This window comes from Dermacentor andersoni, chromosome 1 (assembly GCF_023375885.2).
Source record: "Dermacentor andersoni chromosome 1, qqDerAnde1_hic_scaffold, whole genome shotgun sequence".
Taxonomy (NCBI): Eukaryota; Metazoa; Arthropoda; class Arachnida; order Ixodida; family Ixodidae; genus Dermacentor; species Dermacentor andersoni.
In genome coordinates, this window is record NC_092814.1 from 376,460,090 (window position 1) to 376,481,406 (window position 21,317).

The 21,317-nt window shown below is 43.2% G+C and overlaps 1 protein-coding gene across 1 annotated transcript in view; it reads right to left on the bottom strand.

Moving 5' to 3' along the window:
* LOC126518569 (dehydrogenase/reductase SDR family member 9-like) overlaps positions 1-12,507 on the bottom strand; it is a 36,596-nt gene extending 24,089 nt beyond the window's left edge. The window contains exons 1-2 of the mRNA XM_050168345.3: positions 12,258-12,507; positions 1,622-1,804 (exon numbers count right to left, since the gene is read on the bottom strand). Of these exons, the coding sequence (XP_050024302.3) occupies positions 1,622-1,804; positions 12,258-12,507 (433 nt within the window). The remainder of the gene's footprint in view (positions 1-1,621; positions 1,805-12,257) is intronic.
* Positions 12,508-21,317: the final 8,810 nt, after the last annotated feature.

Here is a 21,317-nt window from a genome sequence, read left to right on the forward strand (position 1 = left end):
TCTCCCGTACGCATGCGGCCATGAAGACGGCTAGATACATGATAAATTTTCGGCAAATTTGAACAGCACTGAAAATGAGCATGGAAAAGAAAAACAGAGAGAAAAGAAAGCTTTCAGGCAGTTACCGAGAATTGACGAGTCGCGTATGTACGGAGGCAATTATTAAGCACAAGCTTAAAGAACGTTAAAAGACGTCGAAAAAGGAAGCAGGATCCAAGCAGGACCAGCTTGCTCGCTTGCTCCTTATCTAGAGGCTCTTACCCACTATGGGGCCAAGAAGCCGGTGGCTAAAAGGAAAGCGGGAAGGGAGAGTGGGGCAGAGAAAACTTAAAAGTGAAAGTAATTCTTCTGTGTTTCTAAATTTTCTGACATGTTTCACCACAGAGAGTCGCCTCGCGTCATCTCTGCGTGGGTATCAGTGTCGATTTAAAAATACAATTGCTTATTTAATGGATGAAAGTATGCTTATTTTTATCATTGTGAGTCGCAATTTTTCGACCGCCACAATAATCTCACGCCACAACTCATCTTTCTTTCTTTCTTTCCTTCTTTCTATCTTTCTTTCCTTCCTTCTTTCTTTCTTTCTTTCTTTCTTTCTTTCTTTCTTTCGTTCGTTCGTTCGTTCTTTCTTTCTTTCTTTCTTTTCCTGAACAATGAAGTTTGATAACGACGTAGTGGTAAATCGGCCGTTTTACAGTCGCAGGATTATTAGTCCCATCTGCCAAGTGACGAGCTTCTGAAAATTTTTTTAACGCTGGCGAAGCGTTTGCACGAGATATTAAAAGATTTGGAGCTCATAAGTGCTTGCAGCAGTGCAAATGGGGCACTCAGGTGGAGCTAATGAGACCGGCACTGAGACCGGCGCTCGACCCAATGTAACAGCATGAAATCGCGTATGTAAATGCTCTAGAGTACATTGCCTCATAGCTAGGCGCTGCGATGGTATCCTAGTAGTTTTTACTCGTGAAGCAACACGTGCTACATGCGCCGTATACTGAACGCTGAGTGAGAGAGAGAGAGAAAATGATGCATAGAAAGGCAGGGAGGTTAACCAGAGGTAATTCCGGTTTCCTACCTTGCACGGCGGGAAGGAGCAGGGGGACAATATTGAACGTTGCTAATGTCATTGTGACAAATAGGCACTTAGTTATAGTCATCTTTTATACAAGCTTTCTTCAAATGTTGTTCAAGGGGCGTGGACAAAAGCCCTAAAGAGGCTAGACTATATCAGTATCCTCTAGATAGCGTACCGTGGAAAGTACAGACTGTAAAACAGCGGTACAACTTGAAGATTGGACAAGAAGCATAGAAATCATCAGCATAGTCTCGCGCTGTATAATAAATGCACAATTTATACCAATAAAAATAATAATACATATTGAAATCGGGGAAAATAATATGCACATATATAGGCATAATGAAAAACCACAGACAGGTCACGAAAGGCTGCCTAAAACATGAAGTACAAATCTGCATCCTAGCACCAGTTAACAAAAATTTATTACGCAGGAATTCGAATGAAATGGAGACATCTTCAATTCCGACAGCCAGGCTATGGAATCATAGCTTGGAACTTTTCTCTCGAAGACGAAGCTGGCTTACCTAAATAGCGGAGACTTACCGAACATGCTGGACACAATGACAATCCTCCCTTGCGACTTTTTAAGGAGAGGAAGGAACTTGACAATCACGGCAGTGGCTCCGAACACATTTACTTCGAACAAGGCTCGTATCTTGGCCGTGCTGTGCCATTCCAGCGGACCGACAGTCATCACTCCGGCGTTGGACACCACCGCCCAGAGAGCTGCACGGAGAGAGCAATACTTTTGTTCAAATGCAAGTAGCTCAAGTCCATATTAAGCTATTGGTTTAGCGCGGCGAAATGAGGTGGGATTGTAGTGTACTTCTCCTGACGTCGGTGACAGATGCATTAGTTCAAACCAGCAGTGATGTGATGTAATTTGCATGCCGTAGTGATCCAGTAGCGACACAATGCACGGCATTGATAAATAGTGCAGATGCGGGGACACATGTAAATGAATCGCTTGTTTTATTGCCGACAAGGTCAGAACTTAAGAAGGATTACTCACACGACGTGATGAGTTAGAAAGCAATTGTAACACATGTCCCTCTCAGAAAAAACCTGCAAACAACGGGAACCACTCGTGGTCTGATGTTACCATAAAATGGCAGCGACATAATTTCAGCAAAGAACCAATACCCTCGTTTGCAAAGTCCAGGGACCCCTCATGTTGTAACGACACACCTTGCACCAGCTGGTGCAAGAGGTTCAGCAGCGGCTCGCAAGCGTAGCAAAGGAATGGAGAGACACAGCGGCTCTTATTGCGATGGTTGGCGTCTCTGTAGGCTGGTGAATCATATGGGCAGCGTCATTAGCGCAATACGTGTCTTGACAATTACCTTAGGCGCCACGCCAAGCAGCGGTAGGCATGCACATTGTGTTTTTAACGAATGTCCTTGGTCCGTGGGATATGTACGCGTGTTTGTTTTTTATTCTTTTTTTCCCTGGAGATAGCAGTTCTTACAAGCAACTCCAGTAATTAAGTCAAACATGTATGACCTATCTTCAAGTGCTGTGAGAAGGAAAAGAGCTAGGGTTTAATTATTTGTCCTTTGTCGCCGGCAAGCAATTCTTTGTCACGAACGCGCAACAGTTGCTACATGCGGGTGCTTCGAGAAATGTGATGTTTTCCGCTGACTGTTCTAAGGGGCATGAAGATCAACCGAAATGCTCATCCTTCAAGCAACAACGACGCTTTGGCGGCAATTGCAATGTAGCATACCCTAACGTAAAGCAAATCATGCATTGAAGCCGTGTTGCTTTTCTTGAATTGCGATGTGGTACACGCTACTGAAAGGAAAAAGAAACAATGAAACATGATTGTTGCTGTTGATGACATTGTCATCATCATCTGCACAAACGGAACATTGCTGAACTACGAATTCTGCTTAGTGTTCCAGGGTGAGAATAAAATTCAGAAAGTTGTCACCAAGCCGCTGAGTCATTTTCCATTGGGGTGAGAAGACAAAGCGGACACAGCTATCATAGTTTTTCACTTAGTTTAGGCATGGTGACCATAGCGTATACTGCTACCATGGGACCACAGACATCATAAGCACGCGACCTGAATGTCCGCCTGAACTACGATTTGTCTCCTATTTTAAATGTTCACGTATTAATAGCCATATCTTCATTCGTGTAATTATTTATTAAATAAATAAATATATAAATAAATGAATAAATCTTTATGCGCCCAGGAACAACCGTAGGTCTGAATACTGGCGCACCGAGAAATAAATAATAAAAAGTCAGACAACTATGACCTGAGGAACGACTTAAATATAGAATGAGAAGAAAAGAACAGGATAAGTGCACAGTGAGAAACGTTTGAGCAAGATAGGACAAAATCGGGAAACCGGGTACAGACATACACAATAGGTGACTTAACACACAATGAATAATGGTGCTTGAATACGAATCGTTGGCTAGAAGAGTACGTTCGACAGGGTGGCGTATACGGAAGCAGAGAAAGGCTATGAACAGACAGGATAGGGGTGCGTCTAGGAAGGAAGCCAAACAGGAAGCACGAAGCTTGGAAGCCAACACGCTCTGAATGTGAAAGATATGAAGGGGGAGAAAATGACCGTTGGTAGAGGTTTTGCATTCTGTGGTGAGTCGAGCGTCTGCTGAAAGAACCAGGAACGTGCGAAGGTTCCCTGGTAGTCTTGCTGCTGAACCAGCAGTGAAGCGTACGCCAGTAGAGGCATGCATGAAATCATTCCATGAATCACTCCCGACAAAAGGAGGACGTCGGTACGACCCTGCCCGCAGCTGAGTGACCCGAGTGTGAGATAATTATCCAAACTCGTAAAGTTGGTGCGCGAGATCAGAAAAGAAGTTTGCATAAACTCGCGTAATTTTCGTGCATATGCTATAGATTATTAAACCGTTTGACTTGCTTGTGCCACTCCACACCACAGATTCATCATCATCATCATCATCAGCTTCTTTTATGTCAACTGCAGAACAAAGGCCGCTCCCTGCGATCTCCAATTACCCCTGTTCTGCGCCAACCGATTCCAACTAGCGCCCCCGAATTTCCTAATTTCATCGCCCCACCTACAGTCTTCTTCCGTCCTCGACTGCGCTTCCCTTCTCTTGACACCCTTTCTGTAACCCCAGTCGTCCACAGGTTATCTAACCTGCGCATTACATGACTTGCCCAGATCCCTTTCTTTCTCCTAATGTCAATTAGAATATCGGCTATTAGCGGTGAGAACTTGGAGTGGCGCCCTCTCGCGAGTCACGTCACGGCCAGGACGCCGCTCGCTCGGCTGCCGCGCGCGCTCGTTCCCTTCGTCTATGCTTGGGGTATGGGTGGATGGAGCCGTACTTGCTGAAGGATATGTCAGCTTCTTTCTGCTGCCATGCCTGAACCACAGTTTCTTCTTCAAAAGCGCGTGAGTCGAGAAGAAAATTTACGGCTTGGATATCGCAAGCTATGTAGTGTTGAAGGGGTTTAATGGCTTTGCAATGCATATATGTGCCGTGCCTGTCCATAAATTTTCAGTAAGAAGAATGTCTGTAAATTCAACACGCGAAGTTCTGTATGATGCTTCGCTAAACACTTAACATTCCCTTAGCATTTATCTATGAAAGACATCGCATTTTACATGGACGAAAAATCTTGGTAATTGGCGTCAACATGGTATCCATGTTAGAAAGACACTGCCCAGCGAAGCTGTCATTATGATTCGTATTACTCTGGTGAGTTGTTCTTGTCAAGTATGGCCATTTATTAATGTGTAAAAGAAATTGTTAGGCGCACATTCTTATGAAAAAGTTTGCTGCTACTTTCACCCCTCTCTGAAACATGCCTCTAAAAACGAATTGCTCATGGCTGCTAACACAACGGCGCGTTATGTAGAGTATTTAAATAGTTAATTCACAAATACCACAGTAGCAATCACCTGAGATCAAAGTTTCGTGGTTAATATCGAGAACCAATCAATTGCAAGCGATGAAATGTTTCATGGTGGCCCTCAGTAGCTTTTATCGACAATATGGCACACCGCTCACGCAACGGTGGCACCCGACTGTCGGTATGGCGAGGCACGCATTGTTCACGAAATCCATGAGTTCACTACAACTTCGAATTGAAACCATGAAGCATTTTTTACAACGTCAATTGGAATGCCTAAAGTATACTCGATGTACTACAGCGCAGCTTAGGGCGTCTATAAAAGGAAAATTCAAGCACCTTCTGCCTCACCATGTCTCGCTCTAGCCTTGTTTATTTATACAAACGGATAACTATTCGCTTCGTCAGTACATAAAAGAGAACCTCGGCAGCCTTCATAAGCAAGACACCACAAGCCTTACATATTTCACTTGATTTTTCACCCTCCACCGAGGAATTATGACATCTTCAATATGTCCCATACTACTTATGAATGACGTTTCGGCTTCTTTCTGGCTGCAGCCATACGGTCCAAAAGGCATATTTCATTAAAAAATTTGGGCCCAGCAGCCTGTGTCAGTTAGCCAAACAGATTCGTCATGTATATTCCTCAAGCAACAAACACCAGTAAATTGCTCAAGTGAGTTGAACGTGTAGCACGGAAAAGGGAATATATATTGGTACATTGCTTTCCGGATTCGGCAAACAGCTGTAAGCCTCAATTAGCTTTACTTCAAATTACCGCCACTTAAGATAAACACATGAAGAACCGCCTAATTTTGAGAAGCCGTTAAATAAGCAAGTGGTGCTGGTAGAATCTAAACCGCAGTGTTAAGTCCTCGTTTTAGTACGGAGCGTTTCTGCGAAGAAATGCAAATTTTCGATATTATAGGAATCACTCATCGTGAAAAAACCTGTTCTAGCGAATTAAAATCAAGGTAACTGTTGTAGAATTCATATATAGTCAGTATTTGTGACCTACTTGTTGCACGGCGGCAAGTATGGTATCATAACTGAATTCTTATATGCTGTGTTTTTGCGGTTGTCGATCTGCGCATGAAAAACCCGCAATGGGCTGGTATGCGCTCCTTCGGCTGGCACTGTAGCGTTCCCTCTGAGAGCTGCATTGTCGTCTAAGAAATCAGCTCTTTGAATATATTTTCGCGAATGAAGACGTCATAAATATATATTTGAGACGACCGCCCTAAGTATACAAGCAGAGAGAACAAGGGCGAACTAACGAAAACACCGTAGAAAGCGCCCGGCCACCGCCCGAACTGTAGCAGGCGACAGGCGCGAGTCCGTGCCGTGACGTCACGCGAGCGGCGCTCGCTGCGCCCCTGTAGTTCGTTCTCGGGGCTAATACCAGTTTGCTCTCTGATCCAAACCACTCTCTTTCTGCCTCCTAAAGGTATACCTGGCATTCTTCGTTCCATCGCTCTTTGCGCGGTCCTTAACTTGTTCGAAAGCTTCTTTTTCAGTCTCCAAGTTTCTGCCCCATCTGTCAGCACCGGTAAAATGCACTGATTGTACGCCTTCCTTTCCAATGATAATGATAATGCTTCCAGTCAGGAGATGGCAATATCTGTCGCATGCGATCCAAACCATTTTTATTCTTCTATGCATTTCCTTCTCATGATCAGGGTTCCCTGTGATTAATTGACCTAGACAAACGTACTCCTTCACAGACTCTAGAGGCTGACTGGCGATCCTGAACTCTTGTTCCCTTGCCCGGCTATTCATCATTATCTTTGTCTTCTGCATATTAATCTTCAACCCCACTCTTACACTCTCTCTGTTAAGGTCCTCAATGATTTGTTGTGACACGTCTGCAGTATTGCTGAATAAAACAATGCCATCGGCAAACCGAAGGATGGTGGGATATTCGCTGTTGATCCTTACTCCTAAACCTTCCCAGTTTAGTAGCTTGAACACTTCTTCCAAGCACGCAGTGAATATCATTGGAGAGATTGTGTCTCTTTGTTTGACCCCTTTCTTCCTAGGTATCTTCCTACTTTTTCGTGTAGAATTAAAGTAGCTGTGGAATCTCTGTAGATATTTTGCAAGATATTTACGTAAGCAGCCTGTACTCATTGATTGCTTAATGCCTCTATGAGTGCTCGTGCCTCTACTGCATCAAATGCCTTTTCGTAATCTATGAAAGCCATTAGAGGCCTAGGCTCGTTGTACTCTGCGGATTTATCGATTGCCTAATTAATGACATGGATGGGATCCATTGTAGAGTATCCCTTCCTGAAGCCAGCCTATTCCCTTGGTTGACTAAAGTCCAGTTTACGGTGATAATAATAATTATGAAATTAATAATAATAATAATAATAATAATAATAATAATAATAATAATAATAATAATAATAATAATAATAATATTCTTTATTAAGCACCCAAGAAAATGAGTACAGCAAAACGGGCCCATCTAAGCCAATGGTGACTTGTGTGACGTGGCCCGGCATCGTCAGCTAAGCGATGTGGTTGCAGTATACATGCACAAATTTGAGACCAACAAAGAAAAAAAAACAAATGAGAGTGATAAACGTAGATCAGGTTTCCAAGGCATCGAAACAAAAGAATGGAGTAATCACAATTAAACTGCGACAAACAAAAGGAAAATAACTACATACATCTGTATTACAACATGTGCAATAGACTCGTCAATTTAGACCGAGAGTCCACAGAAAAATAGTCGTCTGAAAAATTATGAAATATCTTGCGGACATACACGCAGCGTGACCTAGTAGATACGCGCGGTACAACGAAGTGCATTTCTTTGCGCAGCGGTCGCGGGGAGGCGTGCGGATGCTTAAATTCATCCGTCCAGAAATGGGGCAGCACAACCGTAGAAATGAATAAAGATCGAAAGGACGGGAAACCGAGATCATGAAAAATACCTTTGTTTGATGGTGTTACGCGATTATACGCCACACTTTTTAATGTATTTTTTAAGACGTTATCAAATTTGTCCTGTCAACGTTGGGAGCAGAAATCGAAAACCGTTATATCATACCTTAAGGTGCTGTATGCAAGGGAATGTACAATAACTTTTTCAGTCTGAAACGGCACCAAACTTTTAATGTTAAACAGTAAACATGCAACAAATCTTAGTTTGGAGCATACATGCGCCCCATGAATATGCCACGACAAGTCACTATCGAAATGAATGCCGAGATACTTAATTGAGTTGGTGTTTTCAACAAGAGTACACTTACAGGATAAGCAGTCTTGGGTATGAAGATACACTGGAATGACCGCCGTTCCAATCTTCAGGGGATTTGTGAAGCATATAATTTGTGTCTTTTTTGATTGACAGTAAGTTTGTTTTTAAAAAGCCAGACCACAGCTTCATGCACCGATTGCTGCAGATATTCAACAGCCTTTTCCTAATTAACATGCTTTGTTAGAAGGACGCTATCATCCGCATACTGATACACTTTACCATTTGGGATTACTGAAACGAAATCGTTCACAAATATGCCAAAGAGAAGAGGCCATAAAATGGACCCTTGAGGGACACCAACACCAAGGGATAAGTTGCTGTTATAGTATATGATACCTATAACAACCATTTGTGACCTGTCGGTGGGATAGTTTTGAAGTAGAGTATAAAAGGGGCCCCTAAAACCAGTAAGATATAATTTGCGAAGTAATATGTCATGGAAAACTGAATCAAAGGCTTTGGATGCGTCGAGAAACAAAGCACAGCTAAAGAGATTGCTTTAAAAAGCAGAATACAAATCATCAGCAAATTCTTCCAGGAGCGAAATTGTACCTCGGCCTTGCACGAAACCAAATTGTCGGTCAGGCAAAATTCAAAACTTTTGAATGAAAGAAGTCATAACTTCAAGCAAAAATTTTTCTATAACGTGATATAATGCGGGCAAAATAGATATAGGCCGGTAGTTTTCAATAAGAGATTTCTTTCCTGCCTTATGGAGGAGTCTAACTAAAGCAGTTTTTAGATTTTTTTGGCATAGTTCCAGTATCTAGGAAACCATTTAACATGAAAAGCACAATATCTGAAAGCGCCTCAAAGTTTCTTCTTAGCAAGCTTACAGTTATTCCATCTACTCCAGGTGGTTTATTAGTTCTAAAACTGAAAATGATCCGGGCAAGGTCAGATTTCGAAAGCCGAGGTAAAAATGCAGATGCTGTCAAAGAATCACCAAGCGTCACGTCTTCCCGAGGCTTAGATAGCGCCTTGTTGAAGCCTGACTGAAGAATCATTGAGCAAGTCAGCTGTTTCGACAGGGTTTCCAGGAAAATGTTCTATCACAGATTTTACAGTCTTGGATTTCCCTCTGAGATGGTTTATTAGCGACCAAGTTTTGCTAGAACTTTTGGACGATTGATTAAATTTGTGTAAGAAAAAGCGACGTTTTTCAGCGCGGAGAAGAGCAACTACTTTATTTCTTGCAATCCTATATTCTAATTGTAGGTCTTTATTGTTAGGGGTGCGTTTACTTTTTTTCCGAAGCCAATCTCTGTGAGATATGGCTTGCATAATATCGGAATTAATCCACGGATAGCTTTTCCTGCACTTTTTATTCCTGAAAAATGTGCAGTACCGTTCGAAATGTACTAGACGTTCACAAAAGCTATCGTACACTTGGTCTGGGGGCCTACCGTCAATCAAAGAGGACCAGGTAAAATTGACAATGAGACTGTCAAGTTTCTTTTGATCCACAAACTTAATGTGAAATCGTGACGTGGTTCTGACCTTATCAGTTGAATACTGCATGCCAACGAACGATACACTTAGGGATACGCGGCAAGAAACAGCAGAGTGGTCAGATAATCTGAGTGATAACACAAGAAGTGAGCGAATGATTAGGCGCTCGAACCGCAATATGGTCTAATCAAGACGTTACATAACGGCCATTCAAAATTTCCTCTCTTGTCGGGGCAATCACCGTTGACGTGAAACCATATGAGGCCAAAACGGATAAATAATCTGATACTAAGGTGTTTGTTAGACATAGGATCCTAATATTGAAATCGCCTGCCAGGCAAACTTGATCCACTGATGACCAGGTCTTCAATGCTTCTTGCAGTTCCAACACAAAACGAGTAGCACTATTACTTGGGGGCCGGTATATCGCTAACAATAACAGTTCATAATTTACACAATGAACCTTTACGGCGAGGCATTCCGCATGTCTGAACGTAAAGTCTACCAGTGAAGGGTCATATTTTGAATTTACAAATATAGCAATGCCGCCGCCTCTACGGTTAGTCCGTGTTATGCTGCAACACCTGTATCCATTTAACGGGAACATATGTAGGAAATATTCTGACACGTTGATTTCTGTGACCAGAAAATCATCTGCAAAATCAAGCAAAGATTGAGCTAGCCCTTTTAATGCCTCCCTGTATTTATGTAGACTCCTAATGTTTATGTTCACAAGTGTAAAATCGCGTGGTGAGGTGCGCCCAAACAGTTTCTTGAAAGAGGTGAAATCAGATAACTCACTGAAAGTAGCTGCCATTCTGCTTAAGCAATTCTTTTAATATCAGCTTGCCGGTTCACACGAATGAGAGAGGCATTTGAGTCTTTTTGTGCGTAGATTTTTCCACCTTTCACCCAGCAGTACTTGAATCCTTTTTCTTTCGTTGCCATGCGCGTGCGCCAGAACAGGTCCCGATTCATCTTGGTTAGATTGTCGTTGAAGAAAAGGTTCAGGTCTGAATCTGTCACACATAACTGTCGCAGTTTCTTACGCGCCTCAAACCGCGCCTCTTTCACTGATACTGTCGAGAAACGGATAAGCGCAGTTTGGTTTTCTTTTTTGCTAGGCAGCCGATGGGCTGCTTCAATGTCTGAGATCGAAAAGTTCAGTTCAAGCTTATTCGCAAGGTCAGCCAGTTTTTCCCTTCAAGTTCTTATGTTCTTCTTGTTGCAGGCCTTCAATCTCCAGATTTCATTTTCTGCTATGTTGCTCATTTTCGACTCGAACTTCACGCAGAGCTTGTAGTTCATCTGCCTGTGCTTGCACCGTCGCTTTCAATGCTCCAATTTCCGCCTGCAAGTTCTGTGCTAGCTTTAACCTGCTCAAGTGCCGAGTCATATTGGTTTGACATAAACGTGACTGATGCTTCCAGTTCTCCGACAGTCCTAGGCGGCTTCGGGAATTCTGCCTTAAGCCGCAAGAGCGAGTCAACTTTCTGGTGCGAAACTGGCAGTGATGCTAGGCTAGCTTTGATCGCTATAATAATAATAATAATAATAATAATAATAATAATAATAATAATAATAATAATAATAATAATAATAATAATAATAATAATAATCTAGCTATAGAAAATAACAATAATAATATTAACCTGAATAAATTGATTGTATTTCAGCATACTACTACGAAGTTAATCAGTACTGGTAATCATTTGAAGTCAGTACAGAAGTCCTAAGGTCGACCTGTTCACGCTCTCAATGCGTGCTTCCCGGTCGTTCTGGTCGTTCAGCTGTGAGAACGAACCGCCCAATACACAGCCTGTTGGATAACTGCAACTGTGGCAGAATAAAGCAGATGCTTTCAGAATTACAAAGCGTATGCGAAAGACGCCTGCGGGCTGGAATCACACCATGAGCGTATTCAATTTACAATGTGTTTCGTCCGTTTTCACTGGTTCCTACTTTGCCGCGAACATATCAAAGCTTACATCGGGCGTTCGGTGCACTGAATGACACGAGAAAAGAAAATGAACAGAAGAAAACGAAACAAATCGGCTGCATTGTCCAGACGAAGGACTAATTTGCAACCAAATGGTGAAGGGCATGATATGGCACGAGTGCGGGCTGAAAACCATGGGTAAAAAAATAAAAGAGGAAGAATGACAGGCGAGGTGACGTCATCCGCTCTTCTTGTGGTTGGCTTCCTTTTTTTTTTTAGGTCGGTTTCCCATCGTGCGAATACTTTAGCAGCATATGTCGAGCCAACAGTTAAAAAAGCCAAGAATATATCTTATTTACTGTTTTTTAATTCTAGCGTAGAAATGTTAAGGGAGTGGAGGAAAAGTCAACTTGCCACGTCCGTATGAGTTGAACCCTCCGCAGAGAACTCACACCACCTTGTTTGGCTCCCACCGGTGACACGTTGTCTTTCGGTCCACTGTTATATCCCTTTGTCTTATTATTATTATTCAAAGCAAGAAATTATTTCTCCTATGCTTTCCTTGGTATTATTAACGTCATATGGTGGCGAGCATAACAACCATCGGGCCCCTTGGTCTCTTTATCGTTCTTAGCAGCGTGTAGTCCCTCACCTGTATTACTACAGTCTGAGGTGATGGCCACGTAGGCTTCTTCGATGTCATCCTCCTTCGTTACGTCCAGTTGTAAGACGCACACGTTGGGAATTCGTCTGAGGATCGCGGCTCCGTCACTGGAGGTACTGAGGCAGCCAGCGTAGACACGGAAGCCGTCAGCTGCTAGCCGGATAGCCAAGAGATGTCCAAAACCAGTGTCACAGCCTGCAGTCAGAACAGTACCATGGACATGAATACTTATAGGCATTTTCGAAGAAACTACATGACACACCAGCCACAAAATAAGATTGGCCAATATAAACAGATCATGTTCATTGCAGCAGATAAAATCTTAGTTTCTTTTAGAGGAGCGTGCCGTAGCGTCACTGGTCATGGCGCTGTCGAAAAATAATGAAGGATGTCGAGACTCGAAGCACGTAATCCGACAGCCCTGCGCGTCAACTCCGAGCTTGACTATGCGGTTCGAACGGTGAAGCCATGAATCACACATTAGGCTGAACAACGCTATTGAAGAGTTTTATTGTTACCCCGATCGGCTGAAGAATCACTCTGCCGTTGTCAATGATTCTTTCAAGGAGTTCCACTCCCGAAGCAACACTTGGGGTATAACCATAGGTCGTCAAAATTATCAGAACTAACTCAGACTTAGTTCCAAAATTAATTTTTTCCTTAAGGCTCTCTCGGACTGAGACCTACAAATATTTAATTCAGCTGGGCCCATTACCGAACTCAGACTCGCGAAATTTCTACTCAGCTGGACAAACTCAGACTCACACTCGTGGATCAGGATGAGTCTGAGTGATTCGACTCATGAGTGAGTTTGCCGACCTATGGGTACAACAAACAGCTTAGTGAAGGGTTCGTAATTAATTATGGCCATTTAGGAGTTTTTAACGATCATCTATGTCTAAAGCAGGAGTAAAAAAAATGCGTTTTTGCATTTGGCCCGCAGAAATGAAGCCCTCGTAACCGGAAATTGAACCATCGACATCGTGCTCAGCAGCAGAATACCATAGACACTCAGCAAACGCGGCGGTTTTATCGTTATTGCGCCGCTGTGAACCGAATAGCAAAGAACAAAAGAACGTCGCTGTTTACCGGTTGTAACCGAAACGAACATCTTGTCTGTGCAACGCTGGCTCATCGGAGCTGGACATTTCTAGTGATGAAAAGACAAGACTTTTGTATACAAGGCTGTAATGAAACAGGGATGCAAAATGAAACGGTTGAGATGTAGGCAGTTAAACTTAAAAGAAACGTAAAACAAAAGTGAATAAATCAATGCGCTGGTCGCTTGCACACCGAGTGCTGTGCGACGACGGATACGGGCCATACTCGCTCTCGATGCCGTACAAGGTCTAATGTTTCTTCACAAAACTTAAGGAAATTTCAGAACATAAGAATTAATATGTTCATTTTCAGCTTATAGCTCTTCTGTATCCTTTTTTATAATAATAGCAAACTTTAATAAAGAAACCCTAGCTATAGGGAAGTAATTCTGGCTATTACGACAAATGCCGGTGCTTGGAATCTGTTCTTTGGCGCTCGTGAAGCGGGACTGTGCATCCCTATATTCTGACAAAAAAGTCATTCCAATTGATTCTTGCACCGAAAATTTAGGGACGAGATAAGTGGGCTCTATGGACTGTCACATTTGCATTGTATTGTCGCGACAAAGTTAACCGGCCCTTCCACTGAATCTGCGGCCAACCTTCTTCGCGATCTGTGCGTAAAAAAAAGTAGGTTAACCACACATATACAATTGAAAAATCCTTGAAATTTTCAACTTGTACGCCTTCGTACTAAAGTATTTCGAATGCGGAAACTGAAATAATGCTCGAGTGCCGAGACCACGCAGTTACTAGCGCACTTTTCACACCTGAATATATCTGGCAGTATGCTTGAATCACAGCAGATGCTTGAGTTTTTCTGTAGTCTCCAGCTTGTGGAGAAAAGCTTCCAAGAAAGCCTTGGGAGCTATGCAAAGGGGGAAGGCAGCTGGGGAGGATCTGGTAACAGCATATTTCTTGAAGGATGGTGGGCAGATTGTTCTAGAGAAACTGGCCACCCTGTATACGCCATGCCTCATGACCTCGAGCGCACCGGAATCATGGAAGAACGCTAACATAATCCTAATCCATAAGAAAGGGGACGCCAAAGACTTGAAATATTATATACCGATCAGCTTACTGTCCGTCGCCTACAAAGTATTTACTAAGGTAATCGCAAATAGAATCAGGAACACCTTAGACTTCTGTCAACCAAAGGACCAGGCAGGATTCCGTAAAGGCTACTCAACAATAGACCATATTCACACTATCAATCAGGTGATAGAGAAATGTGCAGAATATAACCAACCATTTTATATAGCTTTCATTGATTACGAGAGAGCATTTGATTCAGTCGAAACCTCAGCAGTCATGGAGGGATTACGGAATCAGGGTGTAGACGAGCCGTATGTAAAGATACTGAAAGATATATATAGCGGCTCCACAGCCACCGTAGTCCTCCATAAAGAAAGCAACAAAATCCCAATAAAGAAAGGCGTCAGGCAGGGAGATACGATCTCTCCAATGCTATTCACAGCGTGTTTACAGGAGGTATTCAGAGACCTGGATTGGGAAGAATTCGGGATAAGAGTTTATGGAGAATACCTTAGTAACTTGCGATTCGCTGGTGATATTGCCTTGCTTAGTAACTCAGGGAACCGATTGCAACGCATGCTCACTGATCTGGAGAGGCAAAGCAGAAGAGTGGGTCTAAAAATTAATCTGCAGAAAACTAAAGTAATGTTTAACAGTCTCGGAAGAGAACTGCAATTTACAATAGGTAGCGAGGCACTGGAAGTGGTGAGGCAATACATCTACTTAGGGCAGGTAGTGACCGCGCATCCGGATCACGAGACTGAAATAATGAGAAGAATAAGAATGGGCTGGGGTGCGTTTGGGAGGCATTCTCAGATCATGAACAGCAGTTTGCCATTATAGCTCAAAAGAAAAGTGTATAATAGCTGTGTCTTACCAGTACTCACCTACGGGGCAGAAACCTGGAGGCTTACGAAAAGGGTTCTACTTAAATTGAGGACGACGCAGCAAGCTATGGAAACAAGAATGATGGGTGTAACGTTAAGGGATAAGAAAACAGCAGATAGGGTGAGGGAACAAACGCGAGTTAGTGACATCTTAGTTGATATCAAGAAAAAGAAATGGGCATGGGCAGGACATGTAATGTAGAGGGAAGATAACCGATGGTCATTAAGGGTTACGGACTAGATTCCAAGGGAAGAGAAGCGTATCAGGGGGCGGCAGAATGTTTGGTGGGCGGATGAGATTAAGAAGTTTGCAGGGACGACATGGCCACAATTAGTACATGACCGGGGTAGTTGGAGAAGTATGGGAGAGGCCTTTGCCCTGCAGTGGGCGTAACCAGACTGCTGCTGCTGCTGCTTGTGGAGCCGTTGTGGAGCCAGGTGTGCCAAACGTTTTAAGGTACACAAGTATACCTGCACATGAGCCAGCTTAAAGCTCCAATGGTCAGTGCTCTGCCTAGTTCCCGTGGTGAAAGTGCGCTGTACTGCGACTATCAGGCGAGTGCTTGACCGCTTCCAAAGAGGCGAGGCCTTTGAGTGGGTGATACCTTTCAGCCCCCTGATAGCCATGGTATGAAGCCGAATGCATGTTGCGAAGTGAGCACGCCTTTCAGATGATGACACTAAGAGAACTATGTAACAAAAATCTCAGACGATGTCTGAGTTTTGATGTTCTTTTTTTTTCTGGTGAGAGAGCAAGAATAAAGTGAAGATAATCACATTTTTTTCGAACAGCAGACGGTATCGCAAAACTGGCTGCCGAAGAACAATGTCAATTGACCTGTGCTTGTAAAGATAAATAATAAATTGAACAGAGAGAGTGGAAAAACGCAAGAAAGCAGTTTGGCGACCTTGCAGCTACACATAAGAGATTCAATGCTGCATGTAAAAAAAAGAAGAAAGACGCCCAAGTCCACACTCTAAGGTCTCGCGTAATAGTGAACGCAATTCAACTTATGACACCAATAAGTTTAAAAGTCGCTGTGGCTAAATTACCGAAAAGCATGCCACCCTGTAGGCGAACGACCGCGCTGGTTAAAAGCTAGAAGGCATCGGAGATTTCAACATACAAAACAAGCGCTCAGTGGAAATACGATCGAGACGCTCGTACAGAAGTGGTAAAAGCGAGCATTAAAGCAGCCGAGACTGCCGCAACGTAAGTAATTCAGCATGCACGTGCACCAAATCAAGATAGATGCAAAACCACTGCAGCCTTCGTGAGGAATTAGGTCGTCGAGTTGACTTGAACGGCCGGTTAAAGTGAGTCACCTGTATTATTTTGAATTGCCTCGCGGAAACAACGCAGGTAACGTGAGTCATCTTACCCGTTATGAGAACACTCCTTCCTTCCGGAACGACCAGTTCGTTTGAGAGGACCCTGCGAACGTGCCACAAGAGCCAGTATCCCAACCAAAGTGCTAGCACAAACAGTACTACGTTGGTAGCGACAGCCAGTATCGACGGGAGCCACAGAATGACTGTCCACAATAGTATTCCCGCTGGAAATGTTATTTGGAGCAGGCCCGTCATGTTACGCGCAAGCACAAGGCGGACGCGAAGAGTCCTCTGAAAGGGTCCGTGATTGCAGCAAGTTGTGGGTGTGGCTAAGTGTGGCCAGCACTTAAGTGCGCACAATTGCGCACATCAGCGTGCGAAAAGAGACGCCCGTGAAATGAATGACAAAATTTGGCGAGGGGCTCCTTTCTTGGTAATGTTTAGGTGTGCGTCTTTACGCTTTTTGCGGGGGCACGTTGGCAGTCTGCACATTGCGAAGGAATTAATTTATACAGTTCAAGCCAAGGCCTTGGAGCATGCGACGGTCCCGCTGTTTTCATCTTCTATTTCAAGGATGTAATTTCCTCACGCTCAAGGTAGATCCACAATATCACGCTTAAAAAGTGCTATCAATGCCTTCTCGAAAAAAAAATGAGAAAAAAATTTTGCAGTCAACACGCAAAAAAAAGAAAAGGAATGCAAACTTGCGGAATTCTACGTCGTTTTGCGACAACATTCTCCCCTGCATAGTTTTTTTCTGCCTCTCAAGCTACTTCAGATCAAGTTCGTGTAGCAACAGCTACCTTGCTGAGTTTTTTCGAGTATGAGTGAGGAAGCAGTACTCACTCACTTATTACGGTAAACCACTGTGCAACAAACATACCCTGCTTTTTCAAATGAACGCCCAATTCAGGACGAAAATAAATGGGCCACATGTGGTGAGCTAGCGATAACAGTACCAGGTAAAGCCTACGACGCCTGCTTGACTGTCGCAAGAGGAAGTGCTATGGGTTATGACCTGTGGTCGGTGTGATGTGTTCACACAGTGGTCGCTGAGTGGCACGGAAACATAGGAGGACAGGAAGTGATTTCTTCAACAATGTTCTCAGCACAGAGAACTACTCTCAGCACTGAAAACGATTTTGTAAGTAGAGCCGTAGGATCTACAACGGACTTGATTCCCTAGGGGACGCACGACAGTTTCGAGGCGTGGTACGGCATGATAGGGCAGCATCTTTTGGTTGGTTTATTTCATTGGGAAGAAAAAGCCTAGTTGAGAGTTTTAGGGCAATCAAAGTATGCCCTACTATAAAATTTTCTTGTCACTACTTTCCGTAGCATAAAAGCAGGCAGAAAAGCACGGTCAGAGATCTCTTGTAACGAAAATTTGCTACGGCAGTGGGACTATAGTGACAGTATAGGCGCACCTAATGTTAGATTCCAACCTCAGGCTCTTGTTTTTGGAGGAATGCAGGGCTGAAGGATCAACTTTTGAACTGTTCAATCGATTTTAATAAAATATTAGGCAGTATAATTTACATTCTTATACATACATACTGTACACAGGGTGTATCGGCGAACACTTTCAAAAATCTTTAAGAGTTGCCTGTGGCAGATACCACAATTCGAGTTCATGAGCTGGTCTATCGACGCGGCGGACAATACTTACATGAAAAATTGAGATTCAATATCGACTAATTAATAAAATTCACTAATCCAGTTTTTAACTAATTACATTATGGCTCATATTGCAATTTACAAATTCTAGCCGTGGAGTTCGCAAGGCGGATCAACTTGGAACGAATTGTCATGATGACACCAGTTTCGAGATATGAATTCCCAAACCATGCGGAGAAATGCATTGGCATTCCAGTTAATTTGTTACCAAAACGACGTTTCATGCACTGGAGCACACAAGTAACTGGAACGCCAATGCATTTCTCCGCAATGTTCCGGAATTTATATTTCGAAACTGGTGTCGTCTTGAGAATTCGTTCCAAGTGGATCTGCCTTGCGAAGACCATTGCTAGAAATTGTAAATTGCAATATGGGTCATAAGATAACTAGCTAAAATGTTAATTAGTGAATTCTTGTTAACTAGCCAAATTTGCATCTCAATTTTGTGTGCAAGTAGTGTCCGCCGCTTCAAGTAGACGGATTCATCAACTAGAATTGAGCTATCTGCCAAGGCAACCTTTAAAAAAATTTGAAAGTGTCCGCTGAAATACCCTGTATATATATAGAGGGCGGACAAAGACTTTCCGGGTTTTTAAAAAAAGTGCGAAGAGGAGTACACAGGAGCCATTTGTCTACCTAGGTTATGCGGGCAGGCGGTCGCAAACTGTGAGGATAATTGTCGTCGTAATCTCAGTATTTATTTAAACTCAATATTTAACTTTTCATTTACTGCAGTTAGCATGTATGTTTATATTGAAAACTGAGAGGCGGTGCGATTTGGTGAATATTCTATTTTGCACAACTTTCGTAACGCGCCTCTGTCCTGAGATATGCAGGTCTGAAATTTCAGCCCAAGCCGTCTAATTATGCATGTGAGGCCCCTCCCTAGAGTGACGCAGCTGTTGCGTTGGTGCTCCTTCTGACAAGAATGTGGGGTGATATGCGACGCTGATTACTTTTCGTTCTCGGCCAGTGAAACCGAAGAATGACTGTGCGGGCTACGTGAAATGAGCCCTGTTTCTTTGAGCAATTGCTAGTAGAGTGGGTGACAAGACGCTGCGCCGCTTCAGACTACTTATGCACTCAGGTGCAGCGATACTACTTTGCTTTTTTTTTTTAATAATGGAGCTTTGTTTGCAGAATGATTGAAAGTAATGCCAACTCAACAACATAAAACGACAGCGTCAGCTGCCCATACAGAACATTATTAACCAATAAAGTTTCCAGGGCACCTTGCACATGCGTAAAGAGAATTCACGACCCTGTATTGTCAGCGCTTAGGTTAATGGCCCGTCACCTTTTTAAGATTAGAACACATCTAGCAGTCCTCATGACAGAGCATGAAAATGTATCAACGTAGTGAAATTCATATTTATTTAGTTACACACATTCCGATTCCGGCATCACTTGGAAGTTGGAATCAAGAAGTTGGAATAAAACAAAAAAATGTACTGTGTAAATCCATGGCCTACATACAAAGAAAACATACAAACATTTTAGAAATTTGCTTCAAATATACTCTTGATTACAAAATATTATTTTAGAGTGATATGAAATTTTACTCAACTTGGAATTATGACAATCGCCAAGAAAACAACGGTTTAAAAATGTTCTAAATGCTTGCCTTCCACCGCAACACACCACATGAACCGCTCTCGCGTCGAGTCAACTCTGCGCAGCATTTCTGGGTTGATGCTTGTTCAGGCGGTAAATATTCTCATCTCCATGTCATTGACATCGGTGGGCTCAACTGCGTTAACGCCATCTTTCAAGTAGCCCCACAAAAAGAAGTCCAGCGGAAAGAGATCAGGGGATCTCCGCGGCCAAAATATCTCTCCGTCGCGCCTAATCCACTCCCGTGGAAAGTTACAGTTTAACCAGTTCTTTGCAGTGGAGGAGAACTGTGGTGGGGCCCCGTCATGTTGGGATATAGTAGGGCTCAGTGAGGTTAGGAGGACAAATGAAGCATATGCAGTGCTAAAAAGCGGGCATGTCCTGCGCTACCGGGGCTTAGCGTAGAGACGAGAACTAGTAGTCGGATTCCTGTTTAATAAGGACATAGCTGGTAACATACAGGAATTCTATAGCACTAACAAGAGGGTGGCAGCTCTTGTGAAACTTAATAAGAGGTACAAATTGAAGGTCGTACATGTCTATGCGCCTACATCCAGCCATGATGACCAGGAAGTCGAAAGCTCCTATGAAGACGTTGAATCGGCGATGGGTAAAGTCAAAACAAAATACACTATACTTATCGGCGACTCCAATGCCAGAGTTGGCAAGAAGCAGGCTGGAGACAAGTCAGTGGGGGAATATGGCATAGGTTATAGGAATAGCAGGGGAGAGTTGGGGGTACACTTTGCAGAACGGAAAAATTTGCGGGTAATGAATACCTTCTTCCGCAGGCGGGATAACCGAAAGTGGACGTGGAGGAGCCCGAATGGCGAGACTAGAAATGAAATAGACCTCATACTCTGCGCTAACCCTGGCATCATACAAGATGTGGACGTGCTCGGCAAGGTGCGCTGCAGTGACCATAGGATGGTAAGACCTAGAATTAGCCTAGACTTGAGGAGGGAACGGAAGAAAGGGGTACATAAGAAGCCGATAAATGAGTTGGCGGTAAGAAGGAAAATAGAGGAATTCTGGATCGAGATACAGAACAGGTATTCGGCTTTAACTCAGGAAGAGCACCTTTGTTGAAGCAATGAACGACAATCTTATGGCCATCATTAAGGAGTGCGCAATAGAAGTCGGTGGTAACCTCGTTAGACAGGATACCGGTAAGCTATCGCAGGAGACGAAAGATCTGATTAAGAAACGCCAATGTATGAAAGCCACTAACCCTACAGCTAGAATTGAACTGGCAGAACTTTCCAAGTTAATCAACAAACGTAAGATAGCTAAGATAGCTAAGTAAGTATAATATGGATAGAATTGAGCATTCTCAGGGGAACAGAGGAAGCCTAAAACCAGTGATGGAGAAACAAGGAATAGGCAAGAATCAGATGTATGCG